We start from the raw sequence: 26,875 nt of genomic DNA on the forward strand, positions 1-26,875 counted from the left end.
GGGACAATTTGTTATGACAGCAATAGGAGACTAATATACCCACCAACCGTAAGCCTCCAGCAACCCATCTGCAAAACCCTTGAGAACGAATTTCCCCTGTGGTAACAGTCCAGATCCTCTTCCAAACACAGCATTTTCCTTCCTCATGATTCAGCTGGGCCGACCATCACCAGTGAGAGGGATCCAGCCCGTGTCACACACACAGAGGAAGATTCGACAGGGATGCTGGTGGAGACCAGCCTCCTCCCCCCCTCCTAGTTCAGCAGGACCATGACATTGGGGAGGGCAAGGGAGCAGGGATGAGGATGCAACCTCTCTGACCCCAGGATCTTCATCTGCAAAGGGGCTTAATGCCAAGTCCTTCACGGGGCTCCTGTGAAAGCACAGCTGGCACCTGGCACATGCTTGTACTCAGTCAAAGGTGGCCAGTGAGGGAAAATGAGATTGTGTGGGCAGGACACCAAGCTCCCAAGAGCAGGTAAGGCCCGTGGCTGGCTCTCCAGCCTCAGAGAAAGGGGCATGAGTAGAGGGGCCTCCCCACAGGGAGGTGGGCAGCCCCTTCCTGAAACTCTACATCCTGCTTGGTACTTGGCTGTGTTCAGTGAGTGGATGAATGAGGGAGAGATGCCTCTTTAGAAGTGCAACTGATTTGATCACAAGCCCTGTCTCAGCACCGGGCAATCCCTCGCAGGTCGGTACTCGCTGCATTGTAGCAACGGAAGAGGACGAGGGGCCCGAGCTCCAATTTCCATGGACACCTGCCTGAACGTGCAGACGCGAGCTGCCCACCATCCAGGGAAGGGGCTCACCCCCTGGCAGGGTCTCTAAGGGACTCAGAGCAAACACCTGGCCTTGTTGAGTTGGGGGAAAAAACAAAAACCAAAACAAAAACAACCTGCCACCCATACTACCAGGGACGAGCACCAGGACAGCAGCTGCAATGGAGTGTGATTTTCTCTTTCACCCTCTGCCCAACGACACCCTTCTTACCATACATTAGGGCTCAGAGAATTTTTTTTTAAAAAGAAAAAGAAATTAAGGCATTTTGCAGCTAAGGTGTGTGCCCACGCATGCACACGTACACACCTGCAGATGCTGTGTGATTAATTAAGCAAATAAAGCTGCAAGCCCTGCTCCCAGGGATGGGGAATGGCATCCACCCAGCACAGAGTCCCCGGCACACAGCACCTCCCTGCCCCCTCCAGCCAAGGCCTCTGTCAGGTTCTGCTTAATGAGACTCCAGCAAGTCCGTGTTCAAATGAGCTAGATTCCTAAATGAACAGGACACCATTCAGAATCTCAGCCCCATCCCAGGGGTGCACAGTCCAGTAGAAAAGGAAAATAAATTAATACCTTCGTGAAACAGCCCGGGCTGCTGCCAGGCTGGCGGTGGGAGGATAGCGGCTGACCTTCCCACTGGTGCAGAGCAAATCAGGGAACGGGAAGCCTGCACGCTCCCGCAGAAAAATGTAAAAATATGCCTGCAAGTAATGTCTAAAGATGTGGCCAGGCAACAGGAGAAATGAAAAGACGCCAGTGAGCTTTCAGGTTAAACCAGTTGGCCAGCACCACGGTCTCCTTTTTTTAAAGGTCTAAAAACCATCTTAACGACTGTGCATTTGAATTCTGCATTGATTTCAACTTGAAACCCTCCCCTCTTACATTTTTTCAAAGTAGGAAAGCACGTAGGGAAGGAACAAGCACAAACTTCACCCATCACTAAACTAAAAGTTACTTTCTAAAAGATAAACTGCACTTGTGTTCATTGAAGTGAGCGTAACCGACAGAACCACTCTTGACCTGAAGTGTCTGGAAAAGTGCTTTTGTGAGGAAGGGAACACCTAGGACACCCAGATTTCTAAACTGTTTCCGTAAAGAAGCAAGACTTTCTCTCACTCTGTTTTGCACGTTGAAACTGAACAGGCCAGTTGGATCCCAAGCGATGTGACCACAGAACATAGAAAGCTTAAAAAAGACACCGCGCTGAGAATACACCCCTTTCTTAAAGGCTATTTTTAGATCCCTAGAGACAGAGAGGGTTTTAATTGGTATTCTGTGCCAAAATTAGAAAGGCAGGGTCTGAGGAAGGTTGCCAAGGGCCTGGGGTTTACCTTGAGGCACAACTAGTTCCCTGACGGTAAGGCTGGGCCCGGGGCCAGGTACACACTGCCCTGACTGGCCCGTCCTCCTGAGAATGGGACGAGGAGCTCATCCCCCGGGGTTCCGCCGAGGACTCACGATTTTGCGCTCGTAGAAGGCCCCGCTGCTGTAGGTGGTGGCCAGGGTGGACGCACACTCCTCTAGGTACCAGGGCTTGTAGCCATTCTCCGTGGTGCTGCTCACGGAGATGGTGTAGATGCTATTGGTGTAGCCGTCGCAGGAGCAGTGGTCCCCCTCTCGGCCGCCGTTCCCGGACGCCCAGACGAAAATGGAGCCCAGGCCCTGCCGGCCCTGGAGGGGAGAGGACAGGCGTCAGCCCACATGGACCCCCAGCTGGTCTCACCCCTGTCCAGCGTCCCCCTCCACCCCTGAAGAGGGAGGGGGCCGAGGAGGATGCACTCAGACCAGACAGAGGCCGCCCAGTGCGTGGTCTGTGGGCTGATGGCCTCTGGCGTTCCAATTTTCATAGTGTTGGCGGCAACAGCCATGACACCATAGAATCACAACGTCATACTGAGAAGCTGGCCCAGAAAGTCCTCCCTGTTCTTCACGGGAAAATCAAGGCCCTCACACAAGCTGCTCTGTCCCAGAGCAACACCAGTAATTTCCACTGCAATGTCCCACGATCAGAAAGACTAAGCAGCGTCCCCAAGTACACTGAGATGAAAGCTGACGGCTGAATTTATGACGTTAATTTTTCTGGCTGAGGAAGAGGGCAAAAGTTCCTGAAAACCCAGCTGCAGAAGCATCCTTCCTGGAGAAGAGCTCCTTGAAAAGCGGCGGGCCCAGGATTTGCAGGAACAAGGGCCAAGGGCCAGAACACCCCGGGGCCATCCTAGGAGAGCGCCCCCGGGCTTCCCCTTGGGTCAGCGTTGAAGCGGCCACACTGCCAGCGCAACCAAGGCCAGCAGTTCACCTGTGTGTAGCTTTTCACATTTAAGGACACACACGTGACAGCAAGTCTCTGTAAGACAGTAGCAGGTCAGGGGAGCTCCTGCAGCCTCTCCAACCCACACCCATGGGATCCAACCAACACTCATCCCAGCCACAAACACCAGCTAAAAAAGAACACCAGAAGAACACCAGTTCCAAGACGGAACCGACCCGTTCGGTCCGAAAGGCTGGACCGTTGGTGGGCACAGCCAGCCCCAGAGAGAGGTGCCAATACCCGTCTCCACGTGGGCTGGTGGCTCCGGCGTCCTTGCCAAGGATACTCCTGTCCAAACACACAGGAGGAAACTGACACTCAGGCCCAACAACTGGCCAATTTAAAGAAAATTTTCAACAAAATCCTACAATTCCCCGTAGCCCGACTGAAGCCCTGCTTCTGACAGGATGCCTGACACACCCTTGGAGCTCAAGTCCACCCGGACTGAGGGCACCCACCTGCTCCAGAAGCACCAGGACACCCCACTTTTGGACCAAGTAGACCACAGGTCCCCACCCTTTTCTGCCTATTTGTCTTCACTCCCACATCTGCACCAGTTCCAACCTGAGGCTCGAGGGACAGCCCAGTCCCAGGGCTCAAAACTGCCTCGTCCACTCCGTTTTCCACATCTCGAAGGCAGACCTGCCCAAACGGCCAACAGCTCGACAGAAAGGTTACTTACAGTTAGCAAAAATGGCAACCTTCTGGAAAAAAAGGCACAAAGAACTAAGGACATGCGTGTGTCTGTGCCCATAACTACCTGTTGTAAAAGATTAATCAGAAGCTCGTTCAAAGCCAACGAAAATTGGAATGAAAGGGTGTTGAACCCATCAGAGCCTGTCTTTATTTCACCTCCAACTCCTCACCTCACTCCAAATTATTTATCAAAGGCTGTCATTTTGCAAAGCAGGGCAAGCGATCTTACTGCTCCAGCAGCATGGAGAATAGCCTCAAAAAGCACTTCTCACACTTGTGAGGAGAATCCCTGGGGGTCTCGCTACATCGCAGACTTGGGCTCAGCTGGTCCAGGTGAGCCCAAGATTCTGCACTTCTGACGGGCTCCCAGGTGATGCCAGCTCTGCTGCTGGGGATCCCACTTTGAATAACAGAGGCCTAAATGCCAAAGACCTGCATCTCTTCACCTTGCACTTTGCAGGTACCACTAGACCCATGAGTTCTCACAGGCATCAAGGCGTCCAAAGCCTCTTTCCCTTCTGCAAACAGTTTCCTGGAAAGGGAACGTGGGAACGAGGCAGAGGAAGCACCCAGGTCTGAGCCATCTCTGAGGACTGCATTTTCACTTTCCGGGTCTTCTGTTCCTATGGAAGCCACAGGACAGAGGCTCCAGGGGACGTTTCAACCCTGGCTATGAACTTGCACTTCTGTTCAGGAAGCCACCACACCTCAACACCATCGGAACGTATTTGAGCATCTTGCCTGGGAAGCGGAGACCTCATCCACGGACTCAGAGGGCTAGCAAACGCCCGGCATCTGGACAAAGCCAGTGCTTTCAGCCACAGGGACACTGACTCTCCCCTTCTGGGTGACAAGCCACACGAGGACCAACATCAAACATATGTTTATGCCAAAGTACAGGGTCTGATGTCTCCTACCACCAACCCACACCATCTACCAAAGATGAAGTCAGATTTTACAGAAAAAGGATATAGGTGACAAACAGGGCATCGAGGAGGAAAAACAGATGGGAGAATGTGGTTCGGTCTGAGATCATCAAATCTCTAGGAGGATTTTCAGTGACAAATTCAGACAGCTGCGATCTAAGGCTCCCTATGTGGCATATTTTATTCAGAATGACTAAAAAAAAATGAAGTGACTTCAGTATTTCAAGAAACTGTGACAAGAACCACATGGTCCTCTCCGCACCTTCCACACTCCCCTGAGAGCTGGATGTAGCCGGTGTTGCTCAGAATTCAGGATTGCTCCTCTGTGGGGCACCACGGGGGGATGGGCAGAGGGCGATAAGGGCTGCTTTCACTATAATCCTCTGGTACTATTTTATTTGTTAACCACATTTTAATCATGCATGGTTTACAATAAGATAAGAACTTTTTAAAAATGTTTTTAAAATATAGATAATAAAATGGGCTTGACCTGGCCCCCGTCCTGTTTCCTGTAGAAGTCAGAGGTATAAACCCTGCCTTGGGGATGCCTGGACCTCCTGACCCAACCCTGCCAGCATTGCCGGGCCTCCCAGGGCCACCCGGACGCTGACCACAGCTCTGTGTCTGCTCCAAGAAGTTGTCCTCACCCATAAATCTGCCTTGCCACCGTGCTTGTAAGAGCTGGGACATCTCCAGGCTTTTCTGACTCACAAGGACCCAGAACTGATGACCACAGAGTGACTGGGCTGGACCTCCCGAGAGGAGCCTGCCAGCTCCCCCTCAGCCGGGGGGTGGAGGGCCCATGCTCAGATGTTTGCTCGGTGTAGCCCCCAGTGGGGTCCACCCCAAACACACTGGGCTGCGAGCTGGCAGGGAGGGAACATGGCCAAGACCTGCTGCTTCCGGGGTGCTGGGTGAGCACACTCCCCGTGATGGACGCAGACAGCTCCCCGGCTCGGGTTTCCTGTGAGCAGGTGGGCCGAGGCCCAGACACCCCTTCCACCTGCACTGTCCCAGTTAACAGGCCGGGCGGTTAGTCTAGGATCCCCACCACCCACCTGCATACACCCCTCAGCTGGGGGCAGTCAGGCTCCAAGGCTCAGAGCCAGGGGGCTGGTGAGTGACCAGCTGGTACTTTCCGGAACAGCTACTCTGTAACGAGGTGATGTCCTTCTGCTCTCGTTGGTGGACGGCCACTTCCCTGAGCCCCCAAATGACTTCTCCCTCGCTCTGGTCCTGGCACCATCGCCGTCCTGCTTTGGGGCTCTCCCCTGTGTCACTCTAATTTTGTGTGTATGCTGCTCAAATTTATTTATTTATTTTTGGGCCACACTGCATGGCATGTGGGATCTAGTTCCCCAACCAGGGATGGAACCCACACCCCCAGCAGTGGAAGCATGGAGTCTTAACCACTGGACCGCCAGGGAAGTCCCTCAAGTTTATTTATTGTTACCTATGTGACAAGATTTCTTCTTACCTATATGACATGTTGGTTGTTTGATAAGACATACTGCGAAACAGCATGAAGATGGTCCCATATTTGTTTCTAAAAAAGGTGAGGGAACCCAGGTCCTTCCATATGCATAGAAGAGTTAAAAGAGCATTTGAAAGATCATCTTTGGGTTTGTCGGACTGAGAGTCTTTTTAATATTCTTTTTGGCTTTATTCCTTCTGATTTCTCACTGTTAAATATTTTCACTATTCCCCCCATCCCTGAGGCTCCCTCGCAGCTCTGGGTTACTCACACCTTTTTAATGCCGTACTCGAAGGCCTGTCTGGCCAGTCGGCCTGGCCCGTCCACCGTCTTCCCGTCGTCATCCGGCCCCCAGCTCGCGCTGTAAATGTCGATGTAGTTGGGTCTGATGCCCAGGGACTTGGCCTCCACCACGTCGGTCACGTCTCCGTCCAGCATGCGGATGCCTGGAAGCACAGGCCCGTGACAGTCTCATGGAAGGTGGGTGGGTGGGGGGTTCCATGCAGGTGTTGGTCCCGCACGGCCACTGGTCCCCGTGTGGACCGTGGTCCCCGCACAGCTGTCCGGGGAGCTGGGCACAGCATCCGGGCCCCATGCTTAGCTGGGACACCAAGCTACTGGAAACTCCTGCTCTTAGAACCTCGAAACTGTACTCAAACACAATGTCAGAGACATTCACGGCAAAACAAGAGTGAGATTAGGCCCGGGTGACATCAAAAACTCAACAAAAGTACTCACAGCCACATGGGTGCTGACCGAGGAAGGGGCTGAGGTCATCAGAGAACCAGCTCCTTATAGCTGGACGGCCTTAAAAGGGAGCAGCAGAGATAGATTTCAACACCATCCGCTCTACCTGCCAGCTCTCCATCTATTTCCCTTCCCCTCATCCCTGCCTACCATGGACTGAACGCTGTGTCCCTCCAGATTCATATGCTACAGCCCTAACCCCTGAGGTGAGGGCATCTGGAGGGGGACTTTAGGAGGTAACTAGGTTTAGGTGAGGTCAGGAGGGTGGCCCCAGGGCAGGATTAGCACCCTTCCCTGGCTTCCTGTCCCCTCCACCGTGTGAGGACACGGATGGTGGTCGTCTGCCAGCCACCACGTGGGCCTCATGGGGAACCAGTGGGCCAGCACCTTGATCTTGGACTTATAGCCTCCAGAACTGTGGGACGTAACTGTCTGTGATTTGGGCCTCCCGGTCTAAGACCGCCTGAGTGATTCAGAACCTCAGGTGCCTGGCAGTAGACAGCGTGGGGATGCCACCATCGTTCAGACACGGAGACGGCAGCACAGGACGAGTGGGGGTAGACGCCTGGTCACCCCCTCACCCACGAGAGGGACATGGGGCAGGTCATGGGGGAAGCCCTGCTTTGACCACCAGTTGTGACCAGCTAGTGACTGCAAGAACTACCTCGTCTCACTAAGCTTCTGTTTTCTATGAACTGTGATGATGAAAATGACTGTATCTATAGAGGAGCCATAAACACTGAAAAAGACGGTTCATATAAAGTGCCTGGAGTGCAGTAAGTACCCAGTGTGTGTCAGCAGCTAGTCTGACCCCACCTGTAAAAACGGGGATAGTGAAACCTACCTCCGGGGGTTGTTAATAACTACTTTTTACCTTTATTTTTAAAACATTTACTATTTGACATGTATGAAGGACTGCCTGGCACAAACATGTTAGTTATAAAGCCTAATAAAATAACAGACACACATGAACATTCATCTAGGGAAAATATGAACTTGAGCCACTGTGGCCTCAACCCAAGCCCTGCCCCTCACGGAGGAAACTGCTCAGAATTTTGGACTAGTCTTTCCATTGCCTTTAAAAACGGGTGTTTTAATACAACTGTCTGCACGATACACTGCTTAGCTTTGCCTGTACTGGGAATTCATCCTTTCCTGGTTATGTATGTTGTGAACATCTTCTCCCAGTTGATGCCTTGTCTTCTCACTTGTTATGGTGTCTTTTGATAAACAGAGGTTCTTAATTTCAAGGAAGTGGGAGCCAATTTCCCTTTGAAGATCAAGGGGGTTATAACGAGGGCCAAATCTTTTCTGGGTTTGTGGGCATCTGTCGTGGGGCGGGGCCCCTGCATCAGCTCATCGCACTTTCTCCTTTCTCAGATTTCTGGGTGGACGAGGAGACTCAGGGTAGCCCCAAGTACCATCCTTCCCAGTTGCTAGTCTATGTGCCCAGGGCCTTCGTCTCTTTGGCTACATCAGAGACACTAGGCCCAGAGGCTCTTGGAGCCACAAACCCCAAGGAGAGGCCATAACGAGTACAGGACGTTGGCCATGTGGTGTGGCAGAGGCGGGGCCCCAGGCAAAATAAAGAGCAGCTCACAGCTGGGGGAAGAGAGCAGGGGTCAGACAGTCCTGGGGTGGAATCTCATCTCGGCTGCGTGTGACCTTGGCCCAGGGTCTCAACCTGTCCGAGCCCTTGTTTTCCACAAAGCTCACCTGCCAGGGTAGCCGGGGGAATTAACTATTTGCTAAGGCACTGGGGCCCTGTGCTTTCTGAGAAACGGCAGCTGCTTTCTTTATGCCCTTCTATTTGGCAATGGAGTTTCCAGAGCAAGAGACCCCGCCGGTCACACTGAAGCCACCATCAATTCTGATGTCCTAGGGGTGACATTTAACCTGCTATCCTAGGGCTTCTCCATGCCAGTGATAGGTGTTGGGATGCCTCTTTTTGAACAAGAACAAGATGCCAGATGACATCTAAAATAAGTAAAAACATAAGACCAGAATGCTTTCCCAACACTTCTCACAATGTTCCTCAACTTGGAGGAAGAGTGACTGACGTGTGAGAAAGAAAGCATAATGTATTTAGATTTTAATGAAGCATCTATTTTCCCCTACACTGACAAGTTGCCAACAAGGAAAAGGTAAATATTTTCAGTGGAAACCTGCTGTTCCAATATTAGCTTTAAATGTGAATGGCTCTCTGGAAACGCCAAACTGAAGAAAACAGTCATTTCTCCAATGAAAAAATAAAGACCCATTTCCCATAAACCGTCAGGTACAAAAATAATGTGGACAAATCATCTGGATGGCAGATCCACTCATGGTTGTTAGCGTGCTCACGACTCAGCAGTGGGCTGGGTTCAGGGCTCCCAGGGGAGGATGAGCAGGCCTGAGCCGTCCACTCCAAGGGCCCGTCTGCGGCACCAGGTGGGAGGAGTGTGAGGAGGAGGACAGCGGGGCTTTGCAGGGCCCGACAGGTTTGCGTTTGGGTGGACACCTCCTAGTGCTGCCAGGGCTCAGTCCCCCAGGGAAGAATCACACAGCTTGCCTCGCAGGAAACAATAAACTTTCCATAAAATGGCCTGCACCCAACGATAGTTTCAAGGCCCCAGGAGAACCTGATGAAAGCAATGATTTTACAAGACTCTTGATGAAGTTAAAAAAAACCAACCGGGACTTCCCTGGGGGCGCAGCGGTTAAGAATCCGCCTGCCAACGCAGGGGACACGGGTTTGAGCCCTGGTCCGGGAAGATCCCACATGCCACAGAGCAACTCAGCCCGTGCACCACAACTACTGAGCCTGTGCTCTAGAGCCCACGAGCCACAACTACTGAGCCCGTGTGCCACAACTACTGAAGCCCACGCGCCTCGAGCCTGTGTTCCGCAACAAGAGAAGCCACCGCACCACAACGAAGAGCAGCCCCTGCTCGCTGTAACTAGAGAAAGCCTGCATGCAGCAACGAACACCCAACACAGCCAAAAATAAATATGAATAAGTAAATAAATTTATTTTTAAAAAAAACAAAACATTTTTTTTCATAGTGACCCGTCCTTCCTCCCTTTTCCTGCTCCTAACTTATGGTGGGACTTTGCAAACCACAGGCTTGTATAAGGCAAGGCAAACCCGTGGACATGCAGACGCCCATGTGAAGCAGCCCGAGACACAGCATTTCCCCTGAAAACGTCCTGAAGAAGTTCCATGTTCAAAGGCAATGGATTTGTCTTCTATGTCTGTGAGTCTCTTTCTGTTTTGTAAATAAATTTATTTGTATTTTGTTTTTAGATTCCGCATATAGGCGACATCATATGTTATTTGTCTTTTCCCAAAGGAGAAAAGGGTGGGTATAAATTAGGAGTTTGGGATTAACATACACACACTACTAAATATAAAATAGATTACCAACAAGGACCTACTGTACAGCACAGGGAATTCTACTCAATACTCTGTAATAACCTATATGGGAAAAGAACCTGAAAAAGAATATTTATATATAAAATATATACAAAACTGAATCACTGTGCTGTACAGCTAAAACTAACGCAACAATGTAACTCAACTGTACTTCGATATAAAATAAATAAACAATTTTAAAAAAGTAAACAGGAAGATCAGAGTGTGCTGGTTTTGGAGACGGGGTCTTTAAAGGGGTAATTAAGCTGAAATGAGGTCACATGGGTGGGCACCCATCCGACACGACTGGTGTCCTTTTAAGAAGAGGAAATTCTGACACGGATAACACAGACTAAGGGATAACCACGAGAAGACACAGTGAAAAGCAGCCGTATGTGCTGGTCTAGAGAGAGGCCTCGGAAGAAACCAGATCTTCCGACACCTTGATCTTGGACTCAACAGCCTCCATAACCAAGAGAAAATACATTTCTGTTGGTAAGCCCCAAAAAAGGTAACAGAGAGAACACACACACACACACACACACACACACAAAGAAGTCAGCCGGTGATTAATGTTTGCAGGAAGGCAGGGGAGCAGGACACGGGGGCCACTTTTGTTTATTTACAAGTAATGTATTTTGCCTTCAGCAAACGAATGGCAATGCTAGAGCAAAAGCGGCAAGTAAAATGAGATTGTAGCTTCCTGAGTGTGACAAATAGGCCTCCCCAACAAATTTTGCTCATTAATTCTGAGTTTATTTTCATAAATCCACAGAGAATTGGTTTTTGTTTTTTTTTTCTCCCCCCACTAAAACTACAGTACATTGTGTTCTACCAACAGTCATTCTGGGCCAAGTGAGGTTGCAACAGTTGTTTAGAAATGTTAAAAACCTAAAAGGTTTCTGTTAACTCTCATTATGGCCTAAGACAAACAGGGCTCTCAGATCTCTAAATACACCCACACGTGACAGCCTCCTCCTAGGACCCGGGGCGGGGGGCATGGTCGGCCGGGTTGGGAGCCACATCTGCACTTGCCATTGTCACACGAAGTGCCTGGAGACCCGCGGCTGACGGCCAAGCCAAGTTCCCCCTGGCCTCCTGCTAGTTTCCCAATCTCCCTCTGTAGTGGAAACACAGCTAGAGCCAGCGGTGCCCCAGTGAACTCACGGGCCTGTCCTGCCACGGAGCCCCGGGCCCCTCCTAGGTAGGCCTTGAACCGGGTCTCTTATCTTCTGTATTCTGATGCTTTGACATCTTGGGGCCTTGCTGACCCTGCAGGGACCGACACCCCCATGCCCCAGGGCTGGCCAGTTCCTGGATACGGTACAGAACTACCCCAGGAGCACATCTTTCCTATGCAAACCAACCAATCCAGAGCTCACACCCCCAAGCACCCCCCCTCTATGGGGCTTTTACACTTGGGGTTACTCTCCACCTGCCCTAATCAGCCCAGGGCCTGGTACCATACAACCAGGGGCAGCTCCTAAGCCCTGAGCCCTGAAATGATTCAAACTAGCCCATCCTAAGCCTGCTCACCCACCTCGCCCATTCTTTCCTGCAGAAACCACAATAAAGGCTGAAGCCCACAGGTCACCTCGCTCCCTCTGCCCCCTGACCAACCCTGGTGCTTTTCCGCGTGTCCTCCACGCCAGGCATAACCCATCCTCTTGGGAACTGTGAGTAACAAACTCTGTTCAATGGCCATTGTCTCCTGATCTATGGGCCTTGTCATACCTAAATAGTAATGAAATCTCTATTTTAAAACAGGTCACTCTTTCATAATCAGGTTCTGCTGATTTTTCAGAGAACTATAAAAGAGTGGAAGAACCTCAGCAATGCTCTAGAGATTTGAAACGCAGACTGACGTTCGTGGTCTCTCCACCAGGGAGCAGGGGCCAGAGGACAAGGCGATCCAGTGAGAGCTGGCAGCTTGGGACAGAAGAGCATGATGGGGACCCGAGTATCCATCCTGCAAGTGGGGACACGAGGAGCCCTAGCGGATGTGCACCTGTGACAAGGACGTGAGCACATGCCCTGAGCTGGCCTTTGACAGAGACCAGAACACGGTGGCGATAAGACAGTCACACCACCCAGAACAGAGGCCACCGGCTTGTCACGTAGGCTTGGACGTGCTCCCTGTGCTCTCCCCAGCCTTCCTCACACACCCCCAGAAGCAGAGCTGCTTCCTGCTCAGTGTCTGTGAGGACAACCTCAGGAAGCCCAGCACGCAGCCTAGAACCGGCTCACCTGTCCTTGGGGCGGGGGGGCTGCAGGGCAGCGTGGCGGGGGCATGGCCACCAGGGGGACACGGTGCAGGAGCTGTGGCCACGCTTGTCGATCTCCTCCTTCCCAAGGTTCCTCTTAGCCTCGGGGTACCAGACCCAGCAGGCGGGGAGTCTCTGATGAGAATGTGGGGCTGTAGTTGCCCACGGTCACTAAATCCTCCCAAACCTCGCAAGGTATTTAGAATCCTCCTGCAGTGGAAAATGCACTTGGAGCCTTTGAAGATTAAATTGTAGCTTAGGGCTTCCCTGGTGGCACACTGGTTGGGAGTCCGCCTGCCGATGCAGGGGACATGGGTTCGTGCCCGGATCCGGGAAGATCCCACATGCCACAGAGCGGCTGGGCCCGTGAGCCATGGTCGCTGAGCCTGCGCGTCCGGAGCCTGTGCTCCGCAACGGGAGAGGCCACAACAGTGAGAGGCCCGCGTACCACAAAAAAAAAAAAAAATTGTAGCTTAAACTGTCCTCTTAAAACACTCATAAGCCTAAACTACTTAATGGAAACGCTAATGAGACTGAATTCTGTAAGTCTGAATTAACATAATTAACTAATATATGGGCAAGGATTAATTTAGCTGTTATGTACTTAACAGTCCCATGTTTGCGAAAAGAAAGGCATGATTCAGTTCCCCAGTCAAAACAGAACAAAAACACCAACAGAAATTGGCCTGCTGCTGTTTCATTTTTCCTTCCCAGAAACAGAGTCAACAGACTGAAAAGATGCACGTCCTTCATGGAGCCTGAGCAGAGAGTTTTTCAGTTTCAGGGCATCTGCCAGGCCCGGGAGGGGTTCCTGGCAGCCGCCCCCGGCCCTGCTCCCTAGCAGCCTTGGGATCTGTCCCTTGGGCCAGGGGTGCTTCTCCAAGCTGGACGCAGGACAGGTTGTGCTCCAGGTGACACCATCCTGACCCAGGGAAGTGTCTGAATCTTGTTAAGCATCAGTTCAGGGGAGCAACTCCCCAAAAGACTGATGCCCTTTAGAGTTAAAGGGGTGAGGGCTTCACTGCCTGCCTTGCAGGTTCCCTGACAGAGCAAGTTCTGCTCAGGCCGGGGTCGGGTGGACAGCTGGCTGCCCAGAAAGCCTGTCTCACAGGGTGCTGGGAGGGGCCATGAAGCCAGGAGGACATGATGCAGCGGCCGGGCTCACACCCAGGGGCCTCTCAAGGCACCGGCAGGGAGGGCCTTGTCTATGGAGCTCACCTGGCAGGTGAGATGATGGAGATGATGATGATGATGATGATGAGCTGAAGGCTGGTAGGTGCAGGCAAGTCTGAGCCCACCCACCACCAATGCTGACCAGAAGCAGATGGGGAAAGAGGGAAGGAGCATTACAAGGAGTGAGGAGGGGAAAATCAAACATAGGGCTGAAATTAAAAAAAAAGAAAAAAGGTTAACAGAGTGAAAGAGTAAAGAGAGGTTAAGTGAGGAGAGAGGACGGGGTGAGGCCCGCCATCCTTTCCCTCCACCTCCCACGTTGCCCCATTATCAGAGGAAGGACAGAGCACACAGCTTAGTACATTTGAGGCTGAGAGAGAGAGCAAGGCTGAAATATCTTTCGAAGGAATGTGAATGCAAACAAGGAAAAGAATACACGTGCACACCATGGACCCTTCCTTCCTGCTTCTGTTCCTGCTCACAGGGCTTGATGACAGCTGTCCTCATCCGGCCACCCCTGTGTCCAGCATCAGAGACCCGCAGCCACAAAGGGACAACCCGGGCTCCAGGTCAGCAGGCCTGCCTCAGCAGCTGTGTGGACCTGGACATGGCAGGCAACTCCTCTGGCTGTCACTTTCCCCAGGTGTAAAGTGGCCATGATAATATCCAACTTGCAGAATCATTCTGAGGTGCACAGACGAGTATACATGTCTGGTGAAGCATCTGGTAAGTAACAGCAACCAGTGATAGCACTTAGCACCATCACAATAAAAATACTAAGGAGCCCGGACCACGAATGAAAACCAAGCCCTCGGTCCACCTCTACTACGGGCCCGAATCCCTAGAAATAACAGGAAAAAGAGAAGAAAATGAATAAAACTGTAACAGCCCTGGAAACAAGACTGGCAGATGAGATGTCCAAGGAACTGCGGGAAGACAGCAAGCAGCCATCTGAGGGGAGGGAAGAAGCAGGGCCTGGGCGAGGAGGCTGCTGCCGAGGGGAGAGCAGTGCCAGAGGAGCAGGGCAGGGGCACCCAGGCTGGGCGTGGGCAGCGGCAGGCTTCATTCAGAGGCCGAGAGGCAGGACAGAGCCCGGGGATGGGGAGGCCACCACCACCCTGCCAGACTTGAACATCTCTCAACGCTCGACAGAACAGCCAGACAGAAAATTAGAAAGGATGAGGAAGAACTCAACACCATCAACCAACAGGTTCTCAGAAACATTTTTAGAACATTCTACGCAACAACAGAATACACGTTATTCTCAAGGGCCCACAGAACATATTCCAAGATAGATTAGACCCTGACCTCGATGAATTTAAGAGAACTGAACTCCTACAGAATGTGTTCTGCAACCACAACGGAATCCAACTAGTAACTGACGAGGGACGGAAAACAGAAAAATCTCCAAGCAGCTGGAAACAAAACAACACACTTTAAAAAAATCCACAGGTCCAAGAGGAAGTCTCAAGGGAAAAACGAAACAAAACATTGAACTGAATGAAAAGGAAAAGACAAGGTACCAAAATCTGTGAGACACGGTTACACTATTGCTAAGGGGAAGATTTATGGTACCATTGTTTACACCAGAGAAGAAGAGTCTCAAATCAGTAAGCGAAGGACCCACTTCAAGATCCTAGAAAAAGAAGAGCTTTAAAATAAGCCCAAAGCAAGAGGAAGGAAGGAAATAATAAAGAGCAGAAAACAGTGAAATTGAAAACAGAAAAACACTAGAGAAAATAAGTGCAACAAAGAGCTAATTTTGTGAAAAGATCAATAAAACTGATAAACTTCCAGTTAAGAATGACTAAGAAAAAAAAAAGAAGACACAAATTACCAATATCAGGAAAGAAACAAAGAATATATCCACAGATGCTACCAACATCAAAAGTGTAATAAGGGAATATTACAAACAACTCTACACAAATAAACTTCATAAATTAGATGAAATGCACCACTTCCTCAGAACACACAAACTACTACAACTCACCCCAATATGAAAAGGATAATTTGAACAACCCTATAACTTTCCAAGAAATTTAGTTTGTAATTTTTAAAAAATCTCCCCGCCAAAGAGATATGGTTTCACTGGAAGATTTTACTAATAGTTTAAAGAATTAACACCAATTCAACACAATCACTTCCAGAACATAAAAGAGGAGGGAACACTTCCCAATTCATTTACTGAAGCTAGGATTACCCTGATAGTACAAAGACAATACAAAAAAAAAAAAAAAGAGCAAGAGAGAGAAAGAAAAAGAAAATTACAGACCAAGAATCCTCATGAACACAGACACAAAAATCCTTAACAAAATATTAGCAAACAGGTTTCAGTAATATATATATATAAAAGGAAACACCAAGACCAAGTGGGGCTTGGCCAGATTCAGTACTGGATCAATATTCAGAACTCAACCAGTATAACCTACCATATTGACAATTTAAAAAAGAAAAATCACATAATCATGTCACTCAATGAGGAAAAAGCAGTGACAAAATTCAATACCTACTCATTTAAAGAAGAAAAAAAAACCTCTCTAACTATGACTAGAAGGGAACATCACCAACTTGCTAAACAGTATTTACAAAAAAAGCCTACAAGTAACATTGTACTTAATGGTGAAAGTCTGAATGCTTTCCCCTAAACTCAGGAACAAGGCAAAGACGTCTGCCCTAGGTTGGAAGTTCTAGCCACGGCAACAAAACGAGAAAAGGAAATAAAAGGCATAAGGATCAAAAAGAAGAAATAAAACTGTCCTTATTTGTAGATGACATTATCAAGTATAAAATCTTAAAGAATCTACTCCTAGAACTAATAAGCAAGTTCAGAAAGGTTGCAGGAGATAAGATTAACATGCAAAAGCAGTTATATTTCTGTATGTTAACAATGAACACATGAACATCAAAATTAAAAATACAATGCCTGGGACTTCCCTGGTGGCACAGTGGTTAAGAATCCACCTGTCAATGCAGGGGACACGGGTTCGACCTCTGGTCCGAGAATATACCACATGCTGTGGAGCAACTAAGCCCGTGTGCCACAACTACCGAGCCTGCATTCTAGAGCCCGAGAGCCACGACTACTGAGTCCACGTGCCACAACTACTGAAGCCCACGTACCTAGAGCCCGTGTTCCACAATGAAGAGTAGCTCCTGCTTCGTGGCAACTAGAGAAAGCCTGTGCACAGCAAAGAAGAAAGAAAGAAAGAAATACAATGCCTTTTATCATTGCTTAAATAAAATGAAATACTTAGGTATAAATCTAACCAAACATGTATAGGACTTGCATAGTGAAAGCTTCATAGTGCCGATGAAAGAAATCAAAGGAGATCTAAAAAAATGAAGACAGATATTGTGTTTGTGAAGACTGAACATAGTAAAGATGTCAATTCTCCCAATTGATGTACAGGTCTAACATAATCCCTACCAAAACCCCAGCAAGATATTTTTCGTAGATATTGCCAAGATAATAATAAAACTTGTATGGAAAGGCAAAAGAACTAGAAAAGTTCATATAAGTTTGAAAAAGAAAACTAAAGTGGGAGCAATCAGTCTACCCCATTTCACAACTTTTTGTAGCTATAATAATCAAGACTCTGCTGCACTGGGAGAGGGACAGACACATAGATCAATGGAACAGACAGAGAACTCAGAAATAAACTCACACAAATATGCCCAAATGACTCCTGACAAAAGTGCAAAGCAACTCAGTGGAAGAAAGACAGGCATTTCAACACATGGTGCTGGAGTAACTGGATGACCATAGGCAAACAAAACAAAAAACAAACCAAAAAACCCCTTGACCTAAGTCTGATAACTTATACAACATTAACTCAAATTGGATCTCTCAAAATGAAACTCAGAATATAAAACTTTTAGGAAAAAAACAAACAGAGAATATCTTTAGAATCTAAGATAAGGCAAAGAGTTCTAAGATTGATACCAAAAAACATGACCCTAAAAGGAAAAGTTAATAAACTGGATTTTATCAAAATTTTAAAATTTTACTCTGGAGAAGACCTGGTTAAAGAGGATGAAAAGACATGTTACAAAATGAGAGAAAATATTCACAAACAACATAATCATCAAAGCACAAGTAGCTAGAATATATAAAGATCTCTCAACACTCAATAGTTAAAAATTAGAAAATGAGAAAAAGACATGAAGAGACATTTCACTGGAGAGGATAGATGGATGGCAAATGAGCACATAAAAAGATACCCCACATCACTAGCCTTAGAGAAGTGCAAATTAATAAGATATTATGATATACCTATCACAATGTCTAATACAAAAAAACAGTGACAATACCAAACATTGGCAAGTATGTAGAGAAACTGGATCATTCATACATTGTTAGAGGTCAAATGGTAGAACTTCTCTGAAAAACAATTTCCCAGTTTCTTAAAAAAATAAACATGTACTATTATACAACCCGGCAACTGCACTCCTGGATGTTTATCCCCCAAAAATGAAGACAATGCTCACACAAAAACCTATACAACCATGTTTTTAGGTGCTTTACCTGTAATATCCAAAGACTAGAAACAACCCAGATGTCCCCTAACGGGTGAATGGTTAGACAAACTGTGTCACATCCATACCATGGAATACTACTTATCAATAAACTACAGATATACACAACAACCTGGATGAATCTTCGAAGAACCATGCTGAGTGAGAAGCACCGATCCCAAAGGTTACATGGTATATGGTTCCTTTTTTTTTTTTTTTTTCCCACTTGTTAGCTTATGTCTCTCTGGGCGTCATTCCTGGCACGTGGGGCCCCGCTCTCTGGAACCTTCACTGGCCATCCTTTCCTCATTTCTCCCCTGGGCACGAGAACCACATAGGTAGATACATGCATAGGTAGATACGTCCACCCATCTCCCGCATCTGTAGACGCCTCCTGCCTCTTGTGCTATTTGGCCAAACTCTGATGCTTCCCCAGTGTCTTCATCTCTGGGTCTGTCCCAGTGGAGCCTTCCTCCCTGGGGTAGGAGGGAGGCACACTCTGGAGGCACGCTCCTCCAGAGCCGTGCCTTGCTGCACGACCTCTACCCTGAAGATGGTGGCCCTCCTTGCCCGACCCACCAGCTAGCACCTGTGGTCCCCCACCGCACCTGGGGAACTGCGGGCCCCTACTTCTGAGGACCCCCTCCCACACCTAGGATGACCCAGGGTCCCTGGGCAGCGCCGCCTTCCCCAGGCCGGCCTCACTCGCCATGTGGCCCTGGCCCTGAGCTGGGGCAGCTATGAAGGAGCTGGAGGTGGAAGCACAGCATGTGGCCCGCAGAGCAGACCCAACGACTAGAGTCACCCTCTGATGCGGACTTGGGGTGGGGGTTTGGGGGTTGGGAACGCATCTCCTTTTTTTTTCAAGTTTTATTGAGCTTTATTACAAATCAATTAGACAATAATAATCACAAAACTAAGGTCAGAAATTAAAGATAAAAAGTTATTCTGGAGGAAGGGAGACGCAAGAGGGAAGAGATATGAGGATATATGTATATGTATAACTGATTCACTTTGTTATAAAGCAGAAACTAACACACCATTGTAAAGCAATTATACTCCAATAAAGATGTAAAAAAAAGTTATTCTGACCGCATAAAAATAAAATTTTTAACATCAATATTAAATAACAATTATTAACAAACTGGAGAAAAAAATATTTGAACATAAAAAAGTTAGTAATATTTCTATTGATTTAAAAATCAATATATGCTAGCCAGACATTGATTACAACCTCTAGCTAAAAGTGAGTAAGACAGCTGTGGAGGAAGAATCTTGAACTTCATTTCTCCACAAGTTTAAAAATAAAAGAAAAAGAGATTTTTCAGTCAATTCTTTTGGACTCAAAAATTTTGGATTTTTGTTTAAATTTTAATCTAATTCCTTCTCAGGAAGTATGATGGGGGAAAGTTTACATTTAACTCTCTGGCATCTATAACGCTGATATTAATGGAGCATCTTTATGTATACATTGTAATTGGCATATTTCTATTTATCAATACCATGATTTAATCCTACCACAGAGTATTTAACAAACTCTGTTGGCCAGTGTGCTTGGATACTCTGTAATAGGAAACAGAGTGATTTCTTAATGCTGGTCACTAACTGGTCCTTAGAGTTAATTCACTTTTCCAAGAGGAAGACATTCCCAGAACATTCCTGGTTCCCAAATTATGGTTCCGTTTTACATCATTTTTGAAATGAGAAAATTATGGAAATGGAGGACAAAAGAGTGGTTGCCAGAGGTTAAGGAAGGGACTGGGGCAAGAGTGGTTGTGGTAATAAAGAGGCACCATGAAGGACCCTTTTGTGACCCTGTTCTGTATCTTGACTGTATCGGCGTCAGTATCCTGGTTTCAACAAGAGATGTAGTTGTAGTTTCAACAAGAGATCACCATGATGGAAAACTGGGTAAAGGATACACTGGATTTCCGTGTATTGTTTCTTACAATTGCATGTGAATCTATAATTATTTCAAATACACATTTAGTTGAAAACATCAATTAGAAATCCTAGAAGGTAAATTCTTTTCAAAATGTAAAAACTGCAGAGATAGGGTGTGTCAGAGAACTGGTCAACTGAGCTTAGGGATTCTCTCAAGACCTAAGACAAAGGGTCAAAGGGATAGAAAGTCTGAAGAGGCCAACATCTAGTATCTGTCTAATAAGAGTTCTAGGAGGATGGAATGAGGAAAAATAAAGCAAAAGAGTCAAATAAATAACAGAAGAATTTCCTGAAGCCAAGCACAGAAGTCTTTGAATTTCAATCTCAAATCTAAACAACGGTGAACAAAGAAACTGGCCCACCTTTACAGTTAAGTTCACATAATTGTTGGAGTATAATGAAAAACGGTTAATAACTCACTGAGGGATAGGCAGGAAAAGGAAAACAAATTCACATCAACACACACAGGTCAAATCCCAGAACAAGAAAAGAGAAAAGAATCCTGAAAGGTTCTGGAAGAAGAAGAAAGTGATCTGAAAAGGAACAAAAATTAATATTGGCACCAGATGCCTCATCAGAAACACTGCAGGCCAAAAAACCAGGGTACAAGGTTTTTGAAATTCTCAGTGAAAGTTATTTTGAACTTAAAATCTAAACTCAGCCTAATTTGTTGGAAGAAAATAAAGACTTCAAGAACTCAGAAAGTTTACTACCTAGATAGCCATCCATATATACGGCAAGCACTCAAAAATATCTTTCAAAAGAATGAATGGCTTAGTAGAGAAAAAGATTTTGTAAACATAAAAGAAAGAAGATTAAAGAAAAAAAGGTGACCAAAGAGGGACCTCCCTGGTGGCACAGTGGCTAAGAATCTGCCTGCTAATGCAGGGGACACAGGTTCGAGCCCTGGTCCAGGAAGATCCCACATGCCACAGAGCAACTAAACCTGTGCACCACAACTACTGAGCCCACATGCCACAACTACTGAAGCCCACATGCCTAGAGCCCGTGCTCCGCGACAAGAGGAGCCACAGCACGAGAAGCCCGCGCCCTGCAACGAAGAGTAGCCCCCGCTCTCCAGAGCTAGAGAAAGCCCGCACACAGCAACAAACACCAAATGCAGTCAAAAATAAACAAATTAAAAAAACAAAAACAAAAAACTCTTAGATGGTATCAAAAAAAAAAAAATGAAGCCAGATACATGCTGATTGCAAAACTAAGGTTAAAAATAGAGGATGAAAAACATATGAAGAAAGTGACGATAAAAATAATTTAATAGGTGTGATGATATTACTATCATCCAAAGAATGATTAAAGGCAAAAAGAGAATAAGACAAGGAGGGGATTTTTATATTGATTAAAGAAAGGCTCATGACATCAATATGAGATGATAACTTTTGTACATCTTATAACTATGAAATGCATACACCAAAAATTGAGAGAAATCGACAAATCCACAATCCATATGGAGACTAACATCCCTTCTCAGAAACAGACCAGGTAGACAAAACACAAGACGTCCAAACACCTGAATGAGCTTCTTGCAGCCACAGGTGACAAATGCGGCCCCTACAGGCACCAGGCAGGCAGGATGAATGGCTGACGTGGACAGGTGAGGGGGACGGTTAAACCATCCTTTGGAAGTGCAGCCACTGTGCAGCACCAGCTAAGTGTCGCCGTGAAGGAATGAGGGTCCAGCAGAGCCAGAGCTTCTGATTTTTTTCAAGAGAAACCCCAAATCCCTATTTTCTACATAAAATCTCTTGATTTGTAAGTGTTTCCTCAAGTTAAAAAAAAAAAAAAAACAACGGCTTCCCTGGTGGCGCAGTGGTTGAGAGTCTGCCTGCCAATGCAGGGGACACGGGTTTGTGCCCCGGTCTGGAAAGATCCCACATGCCGCGGAGCGGCTGGGTCCATGAGCCATGGCCGCTGAGCCTGCGCATACGGAGCCTGTGCTCCGCAACAGGAGAGGCCACAACAGTGAGAGGCCCGCATACCGCAAAAGAAAAAAACAACAACAAAAAAACTTATGTGGGTTGTACAAAACATATCTGCAGGCCAAGGCAGCCTGTGGGCTCCTGGTGGCAACCTCTGATCTAATTTATATAGACTTTTGTACTCAATAAGCACAGAATAAAACTACTCCTCAAATACTCATTGGAATGTTGACAAAAACTGAACATGTACTGAACCACATAAAGAATTTTTTAACAAATTCAGAAAGGCAGAAATTATACAGAGCGCAGTCTCTGATCCCAATAAAGTTAAAAATCAGCAACAAAAGGAGCACCAAAAAAGTCTATGCAGTTGGAAAAAAATCTTAAATCCCTTATAAATAACTTTTGAGTTATAGAGAAAAAAATCAAAGCCGAAATAAAAAATTATTCAGAAATGAATACCAATAAGAGCAGTGTATAATCAAGCCAGAGATAGGTAATGAGAGGAAAAAAACCGTTTATTACTTATTAAAGCACATCAAAGCCTGAAAATAAAGAACAAAACATTCTATTCAAAGGAGTTAGGAAAAAAATAATAAAAATTTAAAAGCTGGAAGAATTAATAAACAAACAAAAATAGCAATTTATGTGTTAGAAAATAAAAGAACTCAATCAAAAAATAAAAATCAGTCTGAGCTGTGGGAGGGAGATGAGGTGAGGTGGCTTCCAGGGGTTGAGAGGGTGGAGCTGGGACTCAGGCTGAAGCTGTGTTGGCTGGCGACCCCGTAGTTCCCGGGCTGAAATCTGAAACTGGCCCCATTCAGGGAGAGCAAGGAGAGCGCAAAGGAAGAGGCAGATTGCTCTGGACTGCCAGGAGTTGTGACGGCTCCAAAACGGCTGTGCATTCCACTGCCTCCGCCTGCTCTCCAGAGGGACAGGGCAAAAAGCTGAGCTCTTCAGGGAGGAATCAGGGGGACCAATTAAACACCTGGAAGCCAGAGGGGGCGGCAGGGGATGCTCAGTGAGGTATGGAGACTGGCAGAAGGAGAAGGAAGGAGTGGAAATATTTCTTCTGAACAGAACCTGAGAAGTAGCTACAGCTACTCCACAACAAAGGATAAAAGGGCCACATCAAGGTGGGTAGGAGAGGCAGGGACATGGTCTCGCCAAACCCACCCCACCCCCCACTGCCAGCATGGAGACCCACAGTCTGGAGGGATCTCACAAATACATAACTTCTCCCTGAGGAGCCAGAGGGTTGTTGTCCCATGTCAGGTACCCCAACCTTGGGGATCTGCCATAGAGAGACAAGCCCCCCATATGTCTAGCTTCGAAAACCAACAGGGCTTTTTTTACTTTTTGGCTGTGCCGCAGCATGCAGGATCTTAGTTCCTTGACCAGGGATTGAACCCGTGCCCCCTGCAGTGGAAGTGCAAAGTCCTATTTGCAAAGCAGAAATAGAGACAGAGATATAGAGAACAAACTTCTGGATACCAAGGGGGAATGGAGGGATGGGATGAATTGGGAGATTGGGAGTGACATATATACACTATTATGTATAAGATAGATAACTAATGAGAACCTACTGTATAGCACAGGGAACTCTACTCAATGCTCTGTGGTGACCTGAATGGGAAGGAAATCTAAACAAGAGGGGAGATATATATATATATATATATATATATATTACTGATTCACTTTGCTGTACAGCAGAAACTAACACAACATTGTAAAGCAACTATACTCCAATAAAAATTTAAAAATAAAAAATAATAATTAAAGAAAAAGAAGGAAATGGGAAGGGGAGCAAGCAGTGTTCCCTACCATAAAGACTCCACTTAAAGGGAATAAAAACCAGTGGGTAATTAACAGTACCTTGAAAATTGATAAACAATTCCCATCCACCCACATACAAATTGTAGTCAATAAAAATGTTTCATTTGGGGGAAAGTGAAAAAAAAATAATTAAGGGGGTTAGTTTTAGCCATTAAGGAGTTTGGGGGTGAGGTGATTCACTTTTGCACCTGAAAATACATTTTCAATAAAACTGAAGACTAAATATCTTTATTTGATAAAAAAGAAAGAAAGAAAACCAATGGGGCTTATGTCCAGGAGACCATAGGGCTGTAGGGAATGGAGATTCTGCCCTTAAAGGGCTCCCATGAAGATTCACTCGCCCCAGGACCCAGCACAAAAGCAGAAGCTTGAAAAGAGCCTTGACCTTGTGTGAAAAAGATTCATTTGAAAATCCTAAAACATCTGCCAAAGGAGCAACAGCCTGTTGGGAGTCTCTTCAGGGAATGAGGCTGGCAGGTGCCATTTCTGCCCTCTGCCCTCTGACTCTAACCTGTTAGCACCTGTCCTCCCTGCCCCCCTGCACTGCTGCTGTAGCCCCATCAGAGGCAGCAGGCAAGTGCCGCAGCCCCCCACAGTCCCCCAAAGCCAGTGGGTGCATGCAGCCCACACATGGGATGCCCTTGTGTGCCAGGCTCTGGTGGCCAGAGAGGATTGTGTTTCTGGGGCTAACAGGTCTGAAACAATCAAAGAGGTAGTTCAAGAGACAACCAAGAATGAGGGCAAGTTTAAACAACAAAGTTCATCACCTACAAGGGCCACCCTGTCAAGACTGGGAGAGAGAGCTGTTTCTCCTAACACAGAGACACACACAGAGAGTCAAGCAAAATGAGGAAACAGAGGAATTAGCTCCAAACGAAAGAACAAGATAAAAATCCCAGAAAAAAACCTTAATGAAACAGAGATAATTTACCCAACTACAAGTTCAAAATAATGGTCATAAAAATGCTCAACAAACTTGGGAGAAGAATAGATGAACACAGTGAGAATTTTGACAGACAGAAAATATAAGAAGGTACCAGGCAGAAGTCACAAAGCTGAAGGACACAATAACTTAACTGAAAAATACACTGGAGGAGTTCAACAGCAGACCAGATGAGGCAAAGAAAGGATCCGTGAGCAGAAGACAGGGCAGTGGAACTCATCCAAACAGAGAAGCAAAACGAAAAAAGAATTTTTTAAAAAAGCAAAGATAGCTTAAGGGACCTATGGGACAACATCAAACACAATAACATTCGAATTATAGGGAATGCAGAAAGAGAAAAGAGAGAGAAAGGGGAAGAATATTTTTTTGAAGAAATAATGTCTGAAAACTCCCTTACCCTGGGCAGGAAGCAGACATCCAGATCCAGGAATCTCAGAGAGTTCCAAATAAGATGAACCCAAAGACACCCACACCAAGACACACTATAATTAAAATGTCAAAAGCTAAAGATAGAATCTTAAAAACAGCAAGAGAAAACCAATTTGTTATATACAAGGGAACCCCCATGAGACCATCAGCAGATTTCTCAGAAGAACCTTTGCAGGCCAGAAGGGAGTGACATGATATATTCAAAGTGCTAGGAAAAAAAACCTTCCAACCAAGAATACTCTACTGGGCAAGGTTATCATTCAGAATTGAAGGAGAGATAAAGAGTTCTCCAGACAAGCAAAAGCTAAAGGAGTTAATCACCACTAAACTGGCCCTACAAGAAATGCTAAAGAGACTTCTTTAAGCTGAAAAGAAATGGAACTAATTGGTAATAAGAAAATAACTGAAAGTGAAAGTATCACTGGTAAGGTAAATAAGGTAAATATACATGAAAGGAAGTGGGTTAATCACTTATAAAGCTAGTATAAAGATGACACGACAAAAGTAGTAAAAATAACTGTAATAATTAGTTAAGGGATAGATAAAATAACAAGATGTAAAAAGTGACATCAAAAACAGAAGAGTGTGGGGCTTCCCTGGTGGCGCAGTGGTTGACAGTCCGCCTGCCAATGCAGGGGACACGGGTTTGTGCCCCAGTCCGGGAAGATCCCACATGCCACAGAGCAGCTGCGCCCGTGAGCCACGGCCGCTGAGCCTGCGTGTCCGGAGCCTGGGCTCTGCAACGGGAGAGGCCACAGCAGTGAGAGGCCCGCGTACCGCAAAAAAAAAAAACAAAAAAAAAACCAGAGTGTGGTGGGGGGTAGTGAAAATGTGGTTTTAGAATGCACCCAAATTTAACTTACTATCAACATAAAATAGATTGTTGTATATATAGGCTGTTGTATGTGAGTCCAATGGTACCCACAAAGCAAAAACCTACAGTAGATACACAAAAGATAATAAGAAAGGAATCTAAGCGTAACAATACAGAAACTCATCAAAACACAGGGAAGAAAGTAAGATAACAAGAAAGAAACAGAAAAACTACAAAACAGAAAACAATTAACAAAATGGCAGTAAGTACTGATACATTCCTATCAATATTACTTTAAATGTAAATGGACTAAATTCTCCAATGTTTATCCATAGTTGAATGGATAAACAACAACAACAACAAGACTCAACTATATGCTGCCCTCAAGAGACTCACTTCAGATGTAAGGACAAATACAGACTGAAAGTGAAGGGGTGGAAAAAGGTGTTTCCTACAAAGGGAAACCAAAAGAAAGCTGGGGTAACTATACTGGTATCAGACAAAACAGACTTTAAAACAAAGTCTGTAATAAAAGACAAAGATGGGCATTAAATAATGATAAAGGAGTCAACCCAATAATAAGATATAACATTTATAAATATTTATGTATCCAACATAGGAACATCTAAATATATAAAGCAAATATTAACAGACCTAAAGGGAGAAATTGGACAGCAATACAGTAACAGTAGGGT

The 26,875-nt window shown here is 46.5% G+C and overlaps 1 protein-coding gene across 6 annotated transcripts in view; it reads right to left on the reverse strand.

Moving 5' to 3' along the window:
* Positions 1–26,875, reverse strand: part of PCSK6 (proprotein convertase subtilisin/kexin type 6) — a 190,256-nt gene that overhangs the window by 74,962 nt on the left and 88,419 nt on the right. For all 6 annotated transcript variants that reach the window (XM_060293711.1, XM_060293713.1, XM_060293712.1 and 3 more), the window contains exons 7-8: positions 6,458–6,630; positions 2,239–2,451 (exon numbers count right to left, since the gene is read on the reverse strand). In XM_060293711.1, the coding sequence (XP_060149694.1) occupies positions 2,239–2,451; positions 6,458–6,630 (386 nt within the window). The remainder of the gene's footprint in view (positions 1–2,238; positions 2,452–6,457; positions 6,631–26,875) is intronic.

This window comes from Globicephala melas, chromosome 2 (assembly GCF_963455315.2).
Source record: "Globicephala melas chromosome 2, mGloMel1.2, whole genome shotgun sequence".
NCBI classification, from domain to species: Eukaryota; Metazoa; Chordata; class Mammalia; order Artiodactyla; family Delphinidae; genus Globicephala; species Globicephala melas.